This window comes from Pezoporus occidentalis, unplaced genomic scaffold (assembly GCF_034315485.1).
Source record: "Pezoporus occidentalis ecotype Australia unplaced genomic scaffold, CSIRO_AGI_Poc_V1 ctg130, whole genome shotgun sequence".
Lineage (NCBI taxonomy): Eukaryota > Metazoa > Chordata > Aves > Psittaciformes > Psittacidae > Pezoporus > Pezoporus occidentalis.
In genome coordinates, this window is record NW_026913104.1 from 2,110,223 (window position 1) to 2,130,139 (window position 19,917).

The 19,917-nt window shown below is 51.8% G+C and overlaps 2 protein-coding genes across 3 annotated transcripts; one reads left to right on the top strand and one right to left on the bottom strand.

Moving 5' to 3' along the window:
• Nucleotides 1-785: 785 nt before the first annotated feature.
• On the bottom strand, nucleotides 786-14,516 carry CCDC15 (coiled-coil domain containing 15). The gene is made up of 10 exons (XM_062608736.1): nucleotides 14,351-14,516; nucleotides 12,324-12,473; nucleotides 11,184-11,366; nucleotides 10,197-10,301; nucleotides 6,785-6,940; nucleotides 5,540-5,659; nucleotides 3,840-3,943; nucleotides 1,753-1,932; nucleotides 1,532-1,680; nucleotides 786-1,019 (listed from the first exon to the last, which is right to left on the bottom strand). Exons 1-10 carry the CDS (start codon nucleotides 14,471-14,473, stop codon nucleotides 898-900), a joined length of 1,392 nt encoding a protein of 463 aa, XP_062464720.1. The 5' UTR covers nucleotides 14,474-14,516; the 3' UTR covers nucleotides 786-897.
• A 636-nt stretch (nucleotides 14,517-15,152) lies between these two features.
• HEPACAM (hepatic and glial cell adhesion molecule) lies at nucleotides 15,153-19,879 on the top strand. Of its 2 annotated transcripts, XM_062608738.1 has the most exons (7): nucleotides 15,157-15,768; nucleotides 17,445-17,786; nucleotides 18,254-18,535; nucleotides 18,627-18,720; nucleotides 19,198-19,271; nucleotides 19,344-19,414; nucleotides 19,493-19,879. In XM_062608738.1, exons 1-7 carry the CDS (start codon nucleotides 15,696-15,698, stop codon nucleotides 19,778-19,780), a joined length of 1,224 nt encoding a protein of 407 aa, XP_062464722.1. In that variant the 5' UTR covers nucleotides 15,157-15,695; the 3' UTR covers nucleotides 19,781-19,879. The 2 variants fall into 2 exon arrangements, with proteins under 2 accessions (XP_062464721.1, XP_062464722.1); XM_062608737.1 differs by having other exon boundaries at nucleotides 15,153-15,768; nucleotides 19,198-19,414.
• Nucleotides 19,880-19,917: the final 38 nt, after the last annotated feature.

Consider the following 19,917-nt stretch of genomic DNA (forward strand, 5'->3'; position numbering starts at 1 on the left):
CCACAGCTGCAACTTCAGCCTTTCACTTCCCTGATCCTAGCACACATGGAAACCTCCCAGGCCAGATCCTGCCCAGGTCCCTCAGCACCCTGCATTAGCTCCATAGGGTCTTCTCCTGACGCAAAAGGCAGTTAATAAACAGCATCAGCCACTGTGGAAGAGTCGTGAATGATTGTCCAGGGGGGAAGAGGAGCATCCGCTGGCCTGGTGCCTCCTGATCCCTCAGGAGTGGGATCCCAGAGGGATGAATGGGGAGAAGGAAGGCTGCGACATGCTCGGCTGCCTGCCCTTCCTGCCGTGGTTAATATTGGAGAGGTGGCAGCAAGCAGAAGGTATTCATGATGGGTTATGGTGCAACCAAGAACATGTTACCCAACATGGTGACATCTCTGGTCCAAAAGAATCTTGGTCCTGGCAAAGAGTGCTCACCTGGAAGTTACAGACTGTTCCTAGGAAAAAGGTCCTTTCTAGAGTAAAACAGAAGCTAGTGGATGAGGTCCTCATGTGGAAAAAAGGAAAGGAACAGTAAATAGCTAGCTCTGGAGCATGAGGCCACAGGGGAATGGAACGGGAAGGAACAACCCCAACAGATACTGATCCCAGGTGTCTACTTTCTCCTTATTTCACACTCCAAAGGAGACAAACCCTTAAAACCAGTTTATTCCCAAGCTACAAATCCAGTGCCAGCCCCTAAACTGAGCTCCTTCACTCCAGCCACTGTCCCCACGTGCATGGAGCCAAAAACCTCACCCCAAGTGAGAAGGCACAGGCCAGAAGGACAGGCAGGAGAGGGCACAGCCCTCCCTGCTCCCTGCTTCTAACAGTCACCGAGATACATGGATGAGGACACACACAGGGCTGTATCCATGGAGGGGACACACACATGGAGCTCTCCCATCACAGACGCCTCCCTGAGCGAGTGCAGAGCGTGGCCAGGCCTCGGAGCGGGAGTGTGGTCGAGGAGCTCCCATCCAGGGGGTCACAAGATGAGATGAGAGACCGCAGAGCACGGCTGTAGGCTGAGAGGAGAGAGGCACAGAACCAGCGTTAGGAGATAGAAGCACTTCTTGTGGCCCAAAACTGGGCTCAGCTTCAGCCCTTTACTGCAAACCTCAGGGAGAAGAACTGGTGTTAAGGTAATTCCATGTGCCTGCAGTTTTACACAGGCTTGCTTGGATGTTCTGAAGTGGGAAGCACTATGAAAGTGTGAGCAGCAGGTCAAGGGAGGGAATTCTGCCCCTCTACTCTGCTCTGATGAAATCCCACTTGGAGCAACCTGCTCTAGTGGAAGGTGTCCCTACCCACGGCAGGGGGTTGGAACTGGATGAGCTTTAAGGTCCCATCCAACCCAAACCATTCCATGATTCTATGAAAGCCAAAGAATTTATACAAAGGCTTGTTTCTCCATTACCCCCACTATAAAACAACTCCCAGTTGCTCTGCAGGTGTTTCTCCAAGCTCTGCTCCAGATTCAAGCACTATTGCTGAACAAAGTATAATAAGGGATCCCTCCAGAGGCAAGAGCTCCTACCTTGGTGGTTTCTGTAGAAGACACAGTTGTTGGCACAGGTATCCGGGTGGGAATCCCAGAAATCAGACCCACAGGAGCACAGTGGGGGCAAATCAATGTTGGAGAGTTTGATCTTCTCCCTCATCTGGGCTCTGAGAGCTTCCATGTACCTGCAAGGGGTGAAACATTCACATTTGGAAGTAACACCCGGCTCACTGCAGGGATAGGGGACCTGGCCATACCTCATGGACTCCTTATCTCGCTGCTGTTTCTCCTTCACCTTCCTCACTCTCCTCTCCTCCAGCTCAAGCTGGGCCAGGCTCTCAGAGGCTGCTGCACCTGAGGAGGGTTCCTGCTGCTCAGGCACCTCCTGCATCATCTGCTCTGCTGCCCGCCGCTGGTTCTCCTTCTTGCTCTTAATCCTGCAGGATTAAGCACACACGTGCTTAGAGAAGGAGCTTCCCCATCCAGCCTCCATTTTCTGCCAGTTGTTCTCTGGGCAGCTCCACATCCCTCTTGTGTTGCTGCCCCAGAGCTGGACACAGGGCTGCAGGGGGGCCTCCTTTCGTCCCCACCATAGAAACACCAGCCTGGGAATGCTCTCCTGCCCTTGACCTCCTCCTGCCTGCTGGTTTTCTCCCCACCACAGACTTCTCCTTCCAGCTCCCTCCTGCATCCTGTTCCCATGTGCTCCTGTTGGAAGTGCCACCTGCAGTTCCCCAAAAGAGCTGCTCTTCTGTCCTCTTGAAACCAAGAGCAGTGCCTGGGCTCTAACAGCCACCAGAAAGGACCAACAGCTCCACTTCCCCACTTTCGACTTTGATCATGGACAGCTTGGGTCTTATCACAACCTGTCCTTGCACCTTCCAGGGCTGCAGAAGACCACTGGGTACATCAGAGACACTCCAAGGATCCCACATCTATTCCAAAACAGGCATTTTTAACCAAATCTCCCTCTGCTTCTGTCTCCTTGCACCTACACAGCCCTTCCAGTGGAGTTTGGGTTGTGGAAGTCACACACCAAGCACAAAGCACGTTCCCTTGATAAAGCGCCAATTATGAAGCACAAAGACTTTAAACTGAAGCATCTGCCATTTCATTCCTGCAAATGCAATAACATGTCACGGGCTGATCCCTGCCAAAAGGACTTAAAAATAAAAGATCCAGGCTGGGTAGGAGCCAAAAATGTGATCAAATGAGACACTTTGGATGTTGCTGCAATGGGGAGGTCAAATCCTTCCATCCAGAAGGAAAACACCAAAGCCAAACTGCTCCAGACAAGTTCTACACTCAAAAATGTATTTTATATTAAGAGCCTGAGCCACAGCACCGTAAATCTGCTCCTATAGAAATACAGGCCAAGGCCAACTTAAGGCTTTATACTAAGTACAAAGCCACCTCTGCAGCCTGCAGCTCCCCTGCAACTGGGGAAGAGATAGAACATAAAAGGCTATCACCATGACTAGGAAGTCCCTGGTGTCTCACCAGCGCTCCCAGGGCAGGAAAAGGCCTCTGAATCTCCAAGTTACATGTCAGGAATGTGGCTGGAGGAGCTGTATCCTTCAGCCTGGCAATTCCTCTGTGCAAAGTGACCATGGGAATCCTGCCCCCAGTGCTCCCACAAAACCTGCCCACTGCAGAGCTGGGGATAGACACAGTCAGACCTACATCAGTTTGTTTTAGAGCAAACAGAGGGAAAACATTCCAAGTCTCATTCCTGTTTTGAGTTTGCAGAGCTCCTCCTTAACAAACCCCTGGTAAGGGAGAAGATGATTAAACCACCAAACCAAGTGCTGAGACTTTCACACCAAGGTTTCAACTCTGGAACAAGTGCTAGTAAATCCTTTTATTACACTATACACATTTATAGCTGTGAGGGTGAAGGGTCTGATATTAAAACCCACATAGATAAGATCAGTTTAACAATGTGACCTCACCCCAAAGTTCTAAACCTGGACTGCAGTACAGGCTTTTGGAATCTGTTCCAAGGAGCCACAGTTTGGTGAGATGCAACACTCCCAGCCTGATGTTTCGGCTCCCTACTCCAGCACTGGGACTCAGTGGGTGAAGAAGTGCTGAAGATCTCTGAAGGACTGACACACAGCACAAGAGAGGCCCACAAGCTCACAGCACAAACTCAGCACAAGACAGGCCCAAAGGTATCTCTTGGAGGGGTTGGTCAAGTGAATCCTACCCCAGGGTTAACAGATTGGGCACAATACACCCAGGGATAAGCCAGACAAGTACAGGAGACCTTTCCAGCCTTAGGAAGGGCCCTGGGATAAAGTAAGGAATACCAAAGGGCTGGAGCTCATCTGCATGTACTCACCTGGTAATTCTCTTCTGCCTCTCTTTCTGCCTCTGCTGTTCCTTCACTTGCTCACGCTCAATGCTCATGAAGAGGCGCCTGTACCGCAGGTACTCATCCTGCCGCTGCAGGGAAGAACAGGCACCTTTGAGGAGGACATCTGGGGTTGATACTGAGTGATACCAGCTCTCAGTTTGGTCCTGGAGCAGACAGAAACCTTGCTCCTTCCCCAAGAAAGCCTCAAACACTTCCTGGTGGACATGCCCCAGGACTTAGAAGCTGGAAAGATGGTGGGAGAGGAGGACCAAGACATCTTGGAGCATCAGAGAGCTTTGTACCAGCATCCCGCAGCTGACAATGCCTTCGGATGGAAGCTCTGCCACCTGACAACATCCTGAACTCCCATATTCCTGCAGGTAAAACACCTGGTTCCCATTTCAACCCACTTCACCAGAGCACTACAAGCTATAGTCCAAGAGTTTTGGTCCACTGGGGACCACTGGTTCTCTGTGGTTCACTGGAAGCTTTATCTCCAAATAAACAGGGACACATAGCACCAAGCTGGACCCATTGCCTGCAGGAGAATCACAGAGGTGGCAAAGTCACTGCTGAGACAAATCCAATGCCCTGCAGGAAACAACTCCCATACTGAGCTCAAGAAGAGGTTCAATGTCTGGGCTTTGGCTTAACTCCTGCCTAAAGCTCACACCAAAGCCTCCCACCTGCAGTCAGTATACAGCTAGTCTGATCTCCATGATGCCACAAAGTCTAAGATTTCCTCATCAACACCAAAAGTTTGGGGCTGGGTTTGTCCACCTCAGCAGTGAGAGCCCCATACAGCTAGAGATAAAGGAGCAGGAGAGATCACCAGGCTGCAAGTGAAGAAAGCTGGATGGGAATAAAACACACAAGAGGGAGTGCTGCAAAACCAGTTATCTCTGGGTGGATCAGAGTCAGAGAGATAAAAAGCAAAGGGCAGAGGGAACTGCCAGGGGGGAAGGAGCAGCTTGAGGAGCCCCAGCTGCCACCACCATCTAGAAGGCAGATCTGGGGGCAGCTTGTTGGAGAATGCACATAAAGAACAAAAACAAAACGCAATTTGTCCAAAGTCCTTTTGAGTTTTGTGCTGTAAAGCTGCAAGAAAGCCCACAGAAGAAGAGGGCAGTGTTCCTCCTCATGTCAAGAGGGAAGCAGGAAAAGACAATCATTTCCTTTAGGCATCCAAGATACACATTGTCTCTCTGCATCGCCTGGATAAGCATGAGCTCATGGCCACATGCACGCACCCAGCATCAGGCCTGTTAGGTGCTGAGATGGGAGAAAGCTTCATACTCCCAGCAGTATTCCCAACCAAGATAAAGTGGGGTTTGCTCCTTTCTCTTTTTCTGGGCATTTTTGGCAGCTTCTCTCCACTCCTGCAGCCACAGAAAAGAACACCTTTGTTTTGCTAGGCAAAAAGTTTCTCCTCCAGCCCTTCAGTGTCATTCAGACCCCAGATCTTGCAGGAGGAGGATGTAATAGTTGCACTTGTGGTCATGATGGACCTTAAAAAGAACCTGGTAGGTTTGCCCAAGACCTGAGGCACCATCAGCACAGACAAACTTAAACCCAGGAAGATGCTCCAGACATTGAGGCTGCTCTTGAGCTGACAACATCCCCTGGGGCTCAACACCTCTGAGTCCTGAAATGAAATAATGAGGACTTGGCTCCAGTGGACAAACCTGCTTCTTGGTTTCCTCTTGGTCTACCCCAGGCCAGAGGACGAGGGGAACACGGTGATCAGTGTGCAACCCCTGGGATGGCTCAGGCAAGCTCGACTCCTTCACTGGTCCATCACAGAACTGGAAGATGATGTAAGAGAGCAGCGTCAGCATTTTTACAGTCAAGTTTCTTCACTCAGCAGTACACTTCTCACTGGAAGTGAGTCATCTACACATGGTTCCTACAGTTCTCAGTGGAGTAACCCACCCGGGAGCTGTGCCTTTTTTGGGTGGCTACAGACAGAATGCACGTGACATCTTCATGCAGGAGCCTGAGCACCAAAGTTTTGTCTAAACACTTCTGAAGATATCCCTGGAGGACGTTTCTGGTGCAGCTCAAACATGGATTCACACCTCCTCATCCCAAGCTTCATTATGAACTATGTGAAGTGCACGAAAAACAATAACATAAAGAGTGATAATATAAATACCAAAAGTGCCAGGGGAATTCAACAGCCAAAACCTCAGCATGAACCTCCACCTCTACTCAAGATTTGTCAAGCCAGTATTTCTGCTCCTAGTTGAACTAATCACCACCTAGTGTTTGTTAAGTACTCCAGGTAATCAGAGTCAAACACTCCCACGCTCAGATACTTAAGGGAAGTTGGCCTGAAAACAAAAGATCATCTAGAGAAGGACAACAGAGCTGGTGCAGGGCCTGGAGCACAAGTGTGATGGGGAATGGCCGAGGGACCTGACAGGGGCTTAGTCTGAAAAACAGAAAGCTCAGGGGGACCTTATTGCTCTCTGTAACTGCCTGACAGGAGGATGGAGCCAGGAGGGGGTTGGGTTCTGCTGCCAAGGAACAAGGGATGGGACAAGAGGAAACAGACTCAAGCTGCACCAGGGGAGGTTTAGACTGGAGATGAGGAACAATTCCTTCCCCAGAGGGTGCTCAGGCATTGGAACAGGCTGCCCAGGGCAGTGCTGGAGTCACCATCCCTGGAAGTGTTCACATACAGCGTAGATGTGGCACTCAAGGACATGGCTTAGTGATGGCCTTGGCAGTGCTGGGGAATGGTTGGACTCAATGATCTTAAAGGTCTTTTCCACCCTGGCTGACTCTAGCTCAGTCCTCCCAAGCAGACAGATTCACACCACCTCTAAGGGAGGTGTCCCACCAGCTCCAGGCACAGGAATTGTCCCTGCCAGCTCCTTCCCTTCCAGTCCTTCAGACCAACTGGCCCAGCCTCGTGTGAGTCTCACCTTGTTGAACTCAATTTTGATGTAGAAGTTGTCATCTTGCTCAGCCTGAGGAGGGACTGTCTCCTGGCCTTGCAGTTCAGCTGGAAGATTGTGTTGTCCTGCCAGCAGCAGCTCCTCACTCTCATCTTCTCCAGACACCTTGCAAGAGTCTGGTTTCTGGAGAAGAAGGGTGTAAACATGGAATTAAAATGTGGCTGCTGTGGTGCTGAGGGCTAATTCAACACCCTTGGATAAGGAGCAGCTCTAACCTGAGGGTGCTTGTTCTGTAGAGTCAGTTGAGATCTGGCCCAACATGCTCCAGCATCCCCACAGGGCACGAGAGGCAGAAGATCTGAATTTGGCAAGTGCCAACATTCCTACCAACTGCAGAACCAGAGGAACAGACGTGTGGGGTGAAGGAGAGACAAGGAAAAGACCTCTCCAGGCACTGTTCCGCAACCACAAGGCACTGGTGGATGGTGGGATCTCTGGAGTGACACTCAGCACACTCCTTCAGATGGTAAGTGGGCTGGCTCCCTGGCGACAATTAGCAATATTTTGAGAGGCAGCAGATTGTTTCCTACAAACTAAGAAATCCAAATGCCAGAAGCAAGCCTGGAGCCAGGAATGCGGTTTTTCTTCCCCTGCTGTGCTGTCCCTTCAGCAGCTGTGACAGAAACACAACACAGAAGAGCTGCTTTGGTGAGGACAAGGGAATGGAGAGGAATATTATCGTTTTCTAAGGATGCTCTGAAGCCCCAAAGGTAGAAGGAAAGGAAACTGTGGCAAAACCACCAACTTTAGGGAATGATAAGTGGTGAAAAAGAATTTGGGTGCTATCACACTGGGGACCTTCAACCATCTACCAAAACCTGAAAGCAAAGGCTTGGTGAACAGGATCATTTGAAACCCTTCCTGGACAGGTCATTTCCCTGTGATTACCATCTAGGTATCTGCTTGGGAAAGCAGGGAAGAAACCCTTTGGATGTTTTTGACCTACGAAAAACATCTCTGGGAGACGGGAAGAGTAATGATTTTGTGAATGTGGATCACTCATCATGGGGAATGCAATTCTTCAGAGGGAAGGGAAAAAGAAGGAAAATGCAGAAAACAGGAGTGAAGGAGAAGTAACATTCCCTTTAAAGTGAGCAAATGCAACGTACCTGGGAAGGCAAACAACACAGTGTGGACAACCCTGGCAAAGCCTCAAGTTCTTTCTGTGCCCATGATCCATGTGAGCAGGGAGGAAGCGGAGCACGGGTCAGAGAAGGGATCACACAGGAGACAACACAAGCACGTGGGGACAGAAAATCAAAAGAAGTGCCAGAAAGGCCAGCGCTCCAAGTGAAACAGGAGGGATGAGGGTAACAAGTCAGGCTTCAGGAAGAGAGACTAAAGGACAGGCTACTCAAGAAGGACAGAAGGACAGTTATCAGAGGACACCACCAACAACAGTAGTTTATGCTTCTGGGCACCAGTGCTCAGCCCAGGGCTTGCTCTGGGATACGGGCAGCAGTAACAAAAAGCTTGGACTATTACTGTGAAGAAAGTCAGATTCTTCCTTGCCGAGGTTTGAAGCAGGCAGAAGCTGCCCTAGGCTACTGCCAGGAAAGGCAGACAAGCTGCCAACAGCTTCCACCGCCCCAAAATCTGTGGAGGTCCAGGTTATCAGAAAAGGGTGCAGTAAGAGTCTACCTTTAAATAAAGGAGGGGGAAAGGAGGTGTTAAAGAGAAGATTTTAGCCTGTCTAATGGAAAAAGAAGAGGAAATCACTTTGCAAACAGCCTGTAAGTTGCTAGAAAACAAGATAGGCAGCAACCAGCATAAATCTGTCAAGAGCAAGTCATGTCTAGCTGGTTTGACTTTCTCCTGCAACAGAAGAGAGAGGCCCCAGGCAAGGTGCAGCAGGAGGCAGCCTAGTTTTAACCCAGCTTTTGGCATGGCCTAATTTAAACTTGTGTGAGGAGATACCCATTAGATAACACTCTTCTATGGAAGAAGCAATACTGATTAAAAACACTCCCCTGATTCAGGCTCAGGAGTTCACTGCACAAAAACAGAGTAAGAACAAGGTGGGCTCCACTGGCCTGGCACCTTGACTCCATTTACTGACCCCACCAAGCCATGCTAAACATGCTTGGGCTCAAATGAAGGAAATCAGCTGGAACATATAGCACCAGGAAATCCAAGGAGGACAAAAGCAAAGGGCAAGGCAGTGCACTCCAGCAGCAGTTACAGGGTGGTTAAGTTCAGGGCAGCTTTTTGCACGTGAAGAGAAGGGAACAAGCTGCTGTCCCTCCTCGAGAACCTTCAAAGGACTCAGGTTAGTAGCAGAGCATTTTATTCTCTACTCTCTTGCTTCTGTAACCCTCTGGCCTGCATGGGCAGCTGCATTATTTATGTGAGGCTTTAGTGCTCCTAACAGTGTAGTAATGAATCACTCCACCTTGCTGAATGCACTCAGGACTCAAAGAGAAGGTACCTGTAGTGTCAGAAAGAGCTAACAAAGGTGTCGAGCTCATAACTAGGCTGTTTCTGTAACTCCTGATGGCAAAGCTAACTTCCTTAAACACAAATCCAACAGTACACAGAGGAGGAAGAGCCAGACCAGCCCTTATATAAAAGGTATTTTCAAGATAACAGCCAGCCAAGATGTACTTCACCTTTGATGAACCCGAGAAAGAGATGGGAATGAAGAATTGCAAGACAGGCAGGAAACTGGCTCGGGAGGAGGCAGCGAGACAAAATACCAGGTTGGGTCACTGCTGGTGTTCTGCAGGATGGACAAAGTACATCAGTTTAAGAAAGGTCTTGACACAGAAAGCAGGACAATAGCTGCCACATAAAGCTGCTCCTGAGAGCTGAAGTGACAAAAGCAGGATGAAATTCAATGGAATAAAAGGTGAGGCCCTCGGGACTGACCTTATGCGGCTTCTCTGCACTGCTTCGAGGAAAGGAGATGTTTGCCAACAATCCTCTACCAGAAGCCAGTCCTGGGTGAGGAAAACCTCCCGATCTTTGCCACCCACATGAAACAAGGGACTGATGCAAGGGAAGGAGTTGTTGAGGTTTGCTGAAGGAATAAATGCACCTCAGGGGAGGGCTGATCAGCACATTCCTCCCAGACACCCAGATCACAATCTCAGCCTTTAAAAAGTCTTCTTTGAATTCTTTTTTTTTAGCTTCTCTTCTTAAATCTCTGCAAACAGAGACGTTCTCACCCACATCATCCTGCTGCCCTCTCTGCAAGAATAGTGGGGACACAGCCCTCGGGCCACCAAAATCCATGGGCTAAACATCAGGTGGGTCACAAAAGCTCAGTTTGTTTCATTTCTGCTGAAGAAACTCACTGAACTATGCCTTGGATTTGATAATTAAAGCCAAGGCTTCGCAAGCTCCTTCCTCTTACCCACCCCAGGCAGCCCTCACTCACCTCCTGCCTCCAGAAACCACCAGGGAGTTCAGGGGGACCTGCTCCTTGAGGCACAGTCCTGCAGGACGCCAGCCTGTGCCGAATGTGCTTCATGGTTTTGCTCAGCTGTGTTAGGAGGGAAGGTGAAGAAAAGAGACATGAAGTTATCGCCAACTGCTTTCTGTGCGGGCAGCACCAAGAAGTTCAGCTGCAATGAAGAGATCTCCCAGTGTGCCCTGTCCTGACCAAAGTGCTTTACAAAGGGATAAAAGCTTAACACACAATGAGCTTTATAAACAGGCATCAGGGAACCTACAACCCGAAGGGATTTCCAGAGCTGTCCCAGTGCACTGAAATCCCAGTCCAGGCAAGGTAAAGGGCTTGGTTACAGATCACCTGCTCCCAGACCACTTTGCTGTGATGCCAGAAGCCCCAGATTCCCAATTGTCCCACCCAGTATCCAGCCAGAAGTGATTCTCTACCCCAGGTGGTGCTTCAACTGGAACAACCCCAGCTCCTCGGTGAACAAACTTTATGAAATGCCAGATGCAGCATAAGCATGACTATTAGGAAGCTTTAAACAGTCCCAAAAGCAGGTTTTCCAAGATCCCACATTCCTGGTGCGCAGGAGATCAGATGCAATGAGGTGGCACCACCTAGTGCTACCTATGCGACACAACACAGCAACAAGTCTGCATGGGGAGGGAAAATTCACTGTATCCATAGAATTATGGAAAGGTTTGGGTTGGAAAGGACTTTCAAAGGTCATCTAGTCCAACCCCCTGCAATGAGAAGGGACATCTTCAACTAGGCCAGGCTGCCCAGAACCACATCCACAGCCTCGGATGTCTCCAGGGATGGTGCTTCCACCACCTCTCTGGGCAACCTGCAGCAACAGAGTGAATTAGGAATGTGCTGGAAAAGGAAACATTGCCTGTCCTCCTTTCAAACCACTAGCATCCAGCCTGAGGAAGCAAGGCTGGAAAACCCAGGAGAGGAACTACTCACCTCAGCAGCATGCTGCTGGAATGGCTCATCCTGCTCCCCTTGCCATGGCACCGAGATGGCATGAGGAGCACTAGGAATGCCGATGGTGGATGTGGGAAGGCTCCGAAATAGGCACGTGTTCATCCTGGTCCGGCGCAGCGCGGAGCCTGCGTACTGCACAGCCACACAGCTCTCCCGCTCTGCCTGCAGGACACAGCTATGGATAATGGGACATAACCTCCACCATGAGGGTGGTGAGGTCCTGGCTCCAGGGAGACCTTGGAGCAGCTTCCTGAACAGCTACAAGAAAGCTAAAAAGGGGCTTTGGACAAGGGCCTGTGGAGCAACCTGCTCTAATAGAAGGTGTCCCTGCCTGTGGCAGTGGTTGGAACTGGGTGAGCTTTAAGGTTCCTTCCAACCCAAATGATTCCATGATTAACACATGCTGCATGGGAGCTGCTGGCTCCGTTTGATGGCATTTCTTGGGATGGGCACAGAGTCATCATGCTGTGGAGGGTTTTAGTTTGGAGGAGTGCAAGAGGAGTGACGTGAGCACAGCCTCTCTCAACCACACTCCCAAGCCATGGAAAAAGCCCAAACACCCCAGGGACGGCCCAAACCACTAATATTCCAGGGCATTCCCTTCTTGCTCCACAGTCAGTTTCTGGCAAGTCTCCCTGGCAGTTAAGAATAGAAAGGATTAAATATATTCACAAGGATCATCTAAAACAAGCCCATGGGGGTAAATTGGAATGTGGAGACAGCATGGAAGTGCTGCTTGTGAACTATGTCTGCCTTGAAAAAGGGAATAGCAGGAATAAACTGCTTTAAGTGCAACAAGGAGACATCCACATCCTTCACAGTTCTGGCTATACTTTAACTCCATGCCCAGGACACCAGGACTCTGCTGCTTCCAGGAGAAGCAGTGACCTTTCTGCAGGGAGGCAAAGGGCTTAAAGCTCCCCGAGTACCAGAGCCTGACAGTGTCAGACTGACCTTGCTCAAGGGGACACTACTTGTGGCCACGGGGTCTGCTATGACCACCAGTTTCTCATTTCTCCTTACAAACACACTGACCTGAGGTCTGATTGGGTTTTTTTCCCCCCTGATTTCAGTTTTTCCTGAAGGCCTCTGGCAAGGCAGGGATGGAGATCTACTTACTGCTTCATAGGACCTCTGAAGCTGCAGCTTCCTTCTCATCCTGACCTGCTGGTTCACCCTCTGCTTCACCTCGCCCTGGAATCGCCTCAGCCTGGCCGCCTTCTGCTGCTGCTGCTTCTTCAGCTCCTCCTCCACCTGAAAGGCTGAAGCCTGCAAGAGGTGAAAGCAGATTTCCCATGATTTTTGCTCCTATTCCATCTTCCCTTCCTGCACCTGCAGCCACAAGCAGCACTCGGAGAAAACTCCAATGTTTTGCTTCAAAATCTGTGCAACAGCTTGGAGAACATCTATTGGATTATGATGAGCTTGGACTGAACCTAGCTGGGCAGAGTGTGCACACCTCCTGCTTCAGCTGTAACACACAGAGAAAGAAAGCGACAGCCTCATCCATCAACTCACAGCTCCAGTGAAAAGATGCTCAGATACCCAAAGCCCAGATCCAAAAGGAGCAGGCCAGCCTCGGATCTCATTAATGCTGGAACCATGTCAAAGAAGGAGCTTGCAGAGCAAAGGCTCTGAAGTAAAAGATTAAAAGCAATGACCTAAATGAAATAAATCAATCAGTTGTGTTATTTTCCCAGGTTCTTACTTGAAGCCATGCCAAGGAATTCTGCTGATACCACCATGGCTTAAGGAAAATTGGCATCACTCTTCTGGTTGTCACTGCAGGAAAACCAGAGTCTGAAGGGATGGAGAAAAAAGGGGGATCTGAAATCAGCTTGGGGTTGGATGGTCCCCACATCCCACTGCCTGCCAGGAACGTGACCAGCACCACAGCAAGGTCAGAACAATTAAAGAGAGCACCGAGACAGGAGAAACCTGTGCTGTTTTTGAGGAAACCACTATATAAACCCCATCCCCATCTCGCTCTGCTTCCTTTTGACAACCTCAGCAGCAATTCTGATGCAGGAGGCATGAACAGGTATGCTTTTAATACGATCTGCTGGCTTATAGAAGTATCTTCAATAAGCTCCACTGAGCCTGTGTACCTCACAGAAAGCCCAACACCAAGGGAGGACCTGGAGTTCCAAAGGCCCCCAAGCAGGCAGGAAGACTTGGGCTCCCGTGTGAGATGGAAGCTGTGTGGAATATGGAGATGATTCATCTCCATTTATTATCTCAACCTTTCAGGATTTAAATGACAATGTAGAAATAAATCATCTCCGAAGGGCAGTAGCTTGTGGAACATTTAGACATTAATTACAGGGGACTGAACTCATCAGCCTGGATTTAATGCGCTTTAAGTCCTCTTATGATAACCCTCAAAGCAGGAATCCCTGAGATCAGCATCACTAAAGACGTTCTGGAGTGTTTCTAACAGTGCACAGCAGAGGCTGGCTCCAGTCTCAACTTAGTTTTACTTTTAAACCAGCAACATGGGATAAAATCTCATTCACCAACATCCTTTATGGATGAACAGGAAAGCAAAGAGAATTGATACAGGGAGGGGTCAGGAGTGGCACAGGCACCTCAAATGCAAAGCTATAAGCATGAAATTCCAAACCTGGCACTGATGAAATCATTGAACAGCCAGAAATAGTGAGGAAAATTCATGGAAGAGGTGGAAGGGGGGCACAAACCTGCTGAGTTTTAGCTGTGCTGCCAGTGCTGAAGGCAGCTTCTAGTAACAGGTTGCAAACCCACAGGCCCAGCTAAAATGAACAGTGCAGAAAGCACAGTATGGATAATCAGGGCATCAACAGCAGCTGATGAGAGCACTGCCCGGATCCCCACCTCACTGATGGCTAAACCCAAAGTGTTACTAAAGAAAAATCCAGTTCATTCGAGGGGAATCAGCTCAGGGAGATGCTGAGGGCTTGTGTGAACGGGATGCCAGGCCACATGGACACCGTGGTGGCTTCTGACCCTCCTAGAAGTCGTTAAAACCTATTAATTCTTCCTAGGAGCAGCGCTCTGGCTGCCTTCAGAGGGAAGAAAAGCTCACTGGCAGCTTCAATACCCACCCCCCCGGGTTTAGTGGCACAAGCAGGGGGGTGAGCACCCACAGGACCCCCAGCAGCACTCACAAAGGCCAAGCTCTGCTCCGGGCCCACCGGGGCACTTTCCACCCAGGCACCCACAGGGGCCACGCGGGGATTCCTCTGGGCCAGCACCCGGCAGCTCCGATCCTTCCAGGGGGATGGCGGCATCCTGCGATCCTGTCTGGAGGCTGGGAAAGGGGCTATGGGGTCAGTGTGTGTCCCCCACAGCCTCCCATTCCCTGCACCCCCATTCCTACCACTCAACCCATAGCACCCCATAGCCCAAGCCGTGCACCCCCATTCCCCACCCCTACCACCCCCCCCCCCACAGCACCCCATAACCCCCTTCCATACCGCTCCCCTCACCCCAAATTCCCCCCACACCTCCCCGTTACCAACCGCCACTTCCGCCCCAGCCGCTACTTCGAATGCCGGTGCCACTTCCGCCCCCAGGCCCCGCCCACAGCTCGCTCCCCAACAAGATTCTGGGGTCCCGGGTTCGCGTCCCGCCGCGGACAAACAAGGGGGGGGGGGGGGACGGGACGGGACCGGTGTCCCCATCACAGCACCCCGAAAACAACCCCGTGAGCATTCCTGACCCTCCCTAGAATTCCCCTCACCCTCCCAAAATATCCCGATAGTTTCCCCCGAGCATCCCTGAACCTCTCGCAGAGCATTCCTGAACCCCACCAGAGCATCCCTGAACCCCACCAGAGCATTCCCAGGACCCCCTCCAAAATATCCCTTTATCCTCCTCGGGGGGATGGAGGCTGATCCCTCGTCACTGGGGTGATGAGCTTGGCAGGTCCCGGGGGGGGGTGGGAAGCAGCTCTGGGCATCTTGCCCTGTATCCCGGCTGCCCTATTCAGTGATGCCCGGGGAACGGCACTAATTGGCACCGGAGCTGGAATGAAGCCTGGATGCAACCACAGCTTCACTTTAAAGCCTGAGAAGAGGAAAATAGGGAAGGGGAAACCCCACTGGGAGAGGGGTGCTCATCCAGCTTTGTGGAATGACCCCCCAAATATAATCCCCAATTCTCAGAGATTTAAAACCCACTGGATTATCCACAGCAGAGATGGCAAAACTTAACCATGCTCAACGGGGTGATGCCCCCGACATCGAGAATCTTCCTGGGAGTGGGAAAACATGGAATTGGGGGGGGGGGGGGGGGGGGAACTGCGAATCTGAGTGTTTTCCCCCCAAATAAATGTCAGCTCGAGGCCGCCGGGGAGGCGAAATCCACCAGGACACAGGGCTCTATTGAGAAGGGCAAGAACAACAACAAAAAAAGAAGGGAAAAAAAAAGAATTTATCCGGGCGGAACGCCAAGCCGGGAGCTCCGCGGGACGTGCCCGGAGTTGGGAAGCGGAGGGATTCGGGGGGCGAAATGTGGGGAGCGCCGGCCGCCCCGAGGGGCCACCCCGGTCCCCCCTGCTTGCTGCTCCTGGCTCTGCACACAGGTAGGGGCTTTTCGTGTTTTCCCATGTTTTTTTACCAGTTTTAACACGGTTTTCCCCATTTTTCCTTGGGTTTGGGGTGTATCTGGACAGAGGATGCTGGCGGGGGGGGGGGGGGGGTGATGAGGGTGGTGGTACCCGATGAAGGGAGGGTTGGGAAGGACTGATGAGCTGTTGGGCACCCCCTCTGCTTGGGAAAAGGGGAAAAGAAGGGGGAATTTTTGAGGAATAAAAACTGGGAAAAACACTTTTCCAGGGCCAAACAGGTCCTGCTGGGGGCTGGATCCACCACCCCCACCCTCCCCAAGCTTCTTCCCAGTTTTTCGTCTCCCCCAAGCCCCCTTTTCCTCTTCTTTTTTTTCAGCATTCCCAATTCTATTTTCTTACCCATCCCTCAGATTTCCCAAAAAGCCCATTTCTCATCCCATTTCCAGCTCTGCTCCCCATCCTGCTGAAACCTCCATCTTTTATTCCCTAAAACCCCACCTTTGGGGTTTAAGGAGTCCCAGACTGCCCCATCTCGCCTCTGGAAATGCAGAATATCACGCACAACAATTCTGCACCATTTTACTGCAGTTTGGACCCAAAATCAGCTGTGGAGAAGCCCCATTTCCCTGCGGATGAGCCAAGGGAGTTTTCCAAAGCCACTTTTGCATTTTGCCAGCTTGGATTGACACCCAAAAAAAAATATCAGGACCCTCCACAACTGGCTTTTTCTGCAACAAATAGGGATTAATTTGGGAAAATAGTGGAAAAATTAGGAGTCTTAGTGGGTTTTTCAGCCAGAAAAGGTGAGAGATCTCCATCCCTAAGCCAGGAATGCTGTAGGAAATGGGAATATTGCCTGATTTATTAATTAGCTCCCAAATTCATTACCAGGAGCAGGGCAAAAATAGCAATTCGCTTTAAAACGGGGGAGAAATGGTTAAAAAGCAGCAATTTGGGGGTGCAAGGATTCATTAAAAGCTACATCCCATCCCAGGCCTGGGTTTGCCTTATAGATGCTCCCTATTTTTTCGGGTTGGGGCATGTTTTCGGGGCCAAGCTGGGAATAATGGAAGGACGAACGTTGCATACCAATAGATCCCATGACTTTCCAGGCTTGTTTAAAGCCTTTCTTGCTCCGGCTTCACTCTTCCCAGCTGGTTTTCCCATTCTTTTTCCTCCTTCCCTCTTCAATATGAAGTTTGTTCACCCTCGCATAACAGCATGTGGATGACAGTCACAGATGGCACCCCTGGGCTGGGAACTGGGCAGATGGATTTTTAGGGAAAAAGCTGTTTTGGGGACTTATCCTCCAAATTATCAGCTTTCCCCACTTTTTCCCTACCTTTTTGCCCTTAAAATCAACTCCATGATGCAGTTTGGCATCTTTGGGTTGATTTGGCTGCATCAGAGCATCCAGTGGAGCAGGGATGGGATAAAAATTCCACACACACCCCGCCCCCCCCCCCCCCCTTCAGTTTTTGGCATGATTTCCAAATAGTTCAATTAACCTGAGCACAGGAGGTCTCCTACCACCCACCCCGCATCTTCTCAAGGTGTTGGTTGAACATCCCACCCGTGCTGATGCACCTTGAGGGCACTCAGCACATCTTTGGGATGGGATTCCCTATTTCCCTATGGGCTCGGAGGACCCAGATTGGGGACCCCATTGTCTCTCCCCCCCCCCCCCCAAGGTCTGCTGGCAGGGGTGAACATCACCAGCCCTGCGGCACTGGTGCGCGGCACAGCAGGCAAAGCGGCGCTGCTGTCGGTGCGCTACGCCAGTGCCAGCGCCGACAAGCCCGTGGTCAAGTGGCAGCTGAAGCGAGACAAACCCGTCACCGTCGTCCAGTCCATCGGCACCGAGATCATCGGCAACCTACGGCCCGACTACCGGGATCGCATCCGGGTGCTGGAGAACGGCTCCCTCCTCATCAGCCCCTTGCAGCTGTCCGATGAAGGGGCTTACGAGGTGGAGGTGTCCATCACCGACGACACCTTCACCGGCGAGAAGACCATCAACCTCACTGTGGACAGTAAGAGCAAGAAGGATGTTCAGTGGAGTTTGGGTTCTCTATAGGTTGTCTTCCCTGACCACCTCTGGGGAGGGCTTTCTCTAACTGGGACGCTCAATCACCCCATCTGAAACTGGGAGGTGGTTTTTGGGGTTCAACCACACTGTGTAGCCAAGCTACATCCACGGTGGCGTTTTGATGCCCTCCTCCCCATCCCATGGGCCCATGTGTCTCCTGAGGCATGGTGTCACCATGGCTTCCCTGCTCACCCGCACCCCAAGCACTTTTGAGGAGGGCTTTACCCAACTAGGAGGTTCAATCACCCCATCTCCAACTGGGGGGTGGTTTTTGGGGTTCAACCACACTGTGTAGCCAAGCTATATCCTCGGTGGCATTTTGATGTCCCCCTTCCCATCCCCTGTGCCCATACATCACCTGAGACATGATGAGATTGGACCCATCACCATGGTTCCCCTGCTCACCCGCAGTCCCCATCTCGAAGCCTCAAGTGCTGGTGGCCTCCTCAACGGTGTTGGAGCTCAGTGAGTTCTTCACCCTCAACTGTTCCCATGAGAATGGCACGAAGCCCACCTACACCTGGCTGAAAGATGGGCGGCCGCTGAGCAACGACTCCCGCCTGCTCCTCTCCCCTGACCAGAAGATCCTCACCATCACCCGCGTCCTCATGGCCGATGATGACGTCTACAGCTGCCTGGTGGAGAACCCCATCAGCCATGGCCGCAGCATCCCCGTGAAGATCACTGTCTACCGTAAGCCACCTGCACCCCCTGGGGACAGACATCTCTTGGAGATGCTCCCAGCTAAAATCCAGGGGGGTTGTCCCCCCATTGCTCTCCCCAGGCCGGAGCTCTCTCTACATCATCCTCTCCACGGGTGGCATCTTCCTCCTCGTCACCCTGGTGACTGTTTGTGCCTGCTGGAAACCCTCCAAGAAGTATGGCTGGGGGAACATGGGAGCCAAAGGGGGTCCTCTTCTCCTGCCCCATCCTGTCTTATTCCATCCCACCCTGTCTCATCTCTTCCCATCCCATCTTGTCCTGTCCCACCATATGACCTCATATCTCATCCCATCACATCCCATCCCATCCTGTCCCATCCTGACTTGACCTACCTCATCTCATCTTATCTTGTCCCATCTTGCTACATCCTATTTAGTCTCATCTCATCCCATCCCAACCTGCACTGACCCATTTGTCCTGTTCTGTCCCATTCCATCCCATCTCATTATGCCAGGTCTTGTCTCATCCCATTAGTCCCGTCCCATTCAATCCTACTTCATCCCATCTCATCCCATCCCCATCCAATTCCAACTTGTCCCATCCCACCACTGGGGACCACTGGCCCCTTCCCCAGCAGCCCCACCTCTACCCCATCATGGTGCCGGCGCTGCCCGTTTCTTCCCCTTCCCTAGGGATAAGCGACAAGCAGAGACACAACCAGCTTCTGAATACACAGAGCAGGACGAGGAGCGCCTGAAGCATGAGGGTGAGTGCTGGTGGTGCCTAACACTGGGTAACCAACACAACACCGTGATAACCAACACCGTGCCTCCAACAGCTGAGACCATCCCACGGAGCGCTGAGCACGAGCGCAAGAATCCGGTGGCCTTGTACATCCTCAAGGACAAGGTGAGCGGCTGGTGGCGTGCCGGCAGCACCATGTGCCTGGCGCGCTTCACACGCTTGCCTACTGCTGTTTCTTGTCAGGACTCTCCAGAGGCAGAGGAGGACGCGGCGCCGGAGCCCCGTGGCACGGTGGAAGCGAGTTACCCCAGCTCTCCGGTGCCAGCAGCCGGCCGCTCGCCGGGTCCGGTGGGTCGCTCGACGCGGCGCTACCATCGCTCCCCGGCACGCTCGCCCGCCTCGACGCGCCCGCACCGCTCCCCGCCGGGGTCACCCGCACGGTCCCGCGGCGCCCCGAGGCTCCTGCGCACCGCCGGCGTCCACGTCATCCGTGAGCAAGAGGAGGCCAACGCCGTGGAGATCAGTGCCTGAGCAGGGGGGACACGTGTGTGCCTGCGGTGGCACCGGGCGAGCGGGGACAGCGGGCACCGGCCGGCTCGGCGTAAAGTCACTAATTTGCTATTGATCCCACCCGGAGCTCCCCTCTTCCGTCCCCTCTCTTCCTGGGG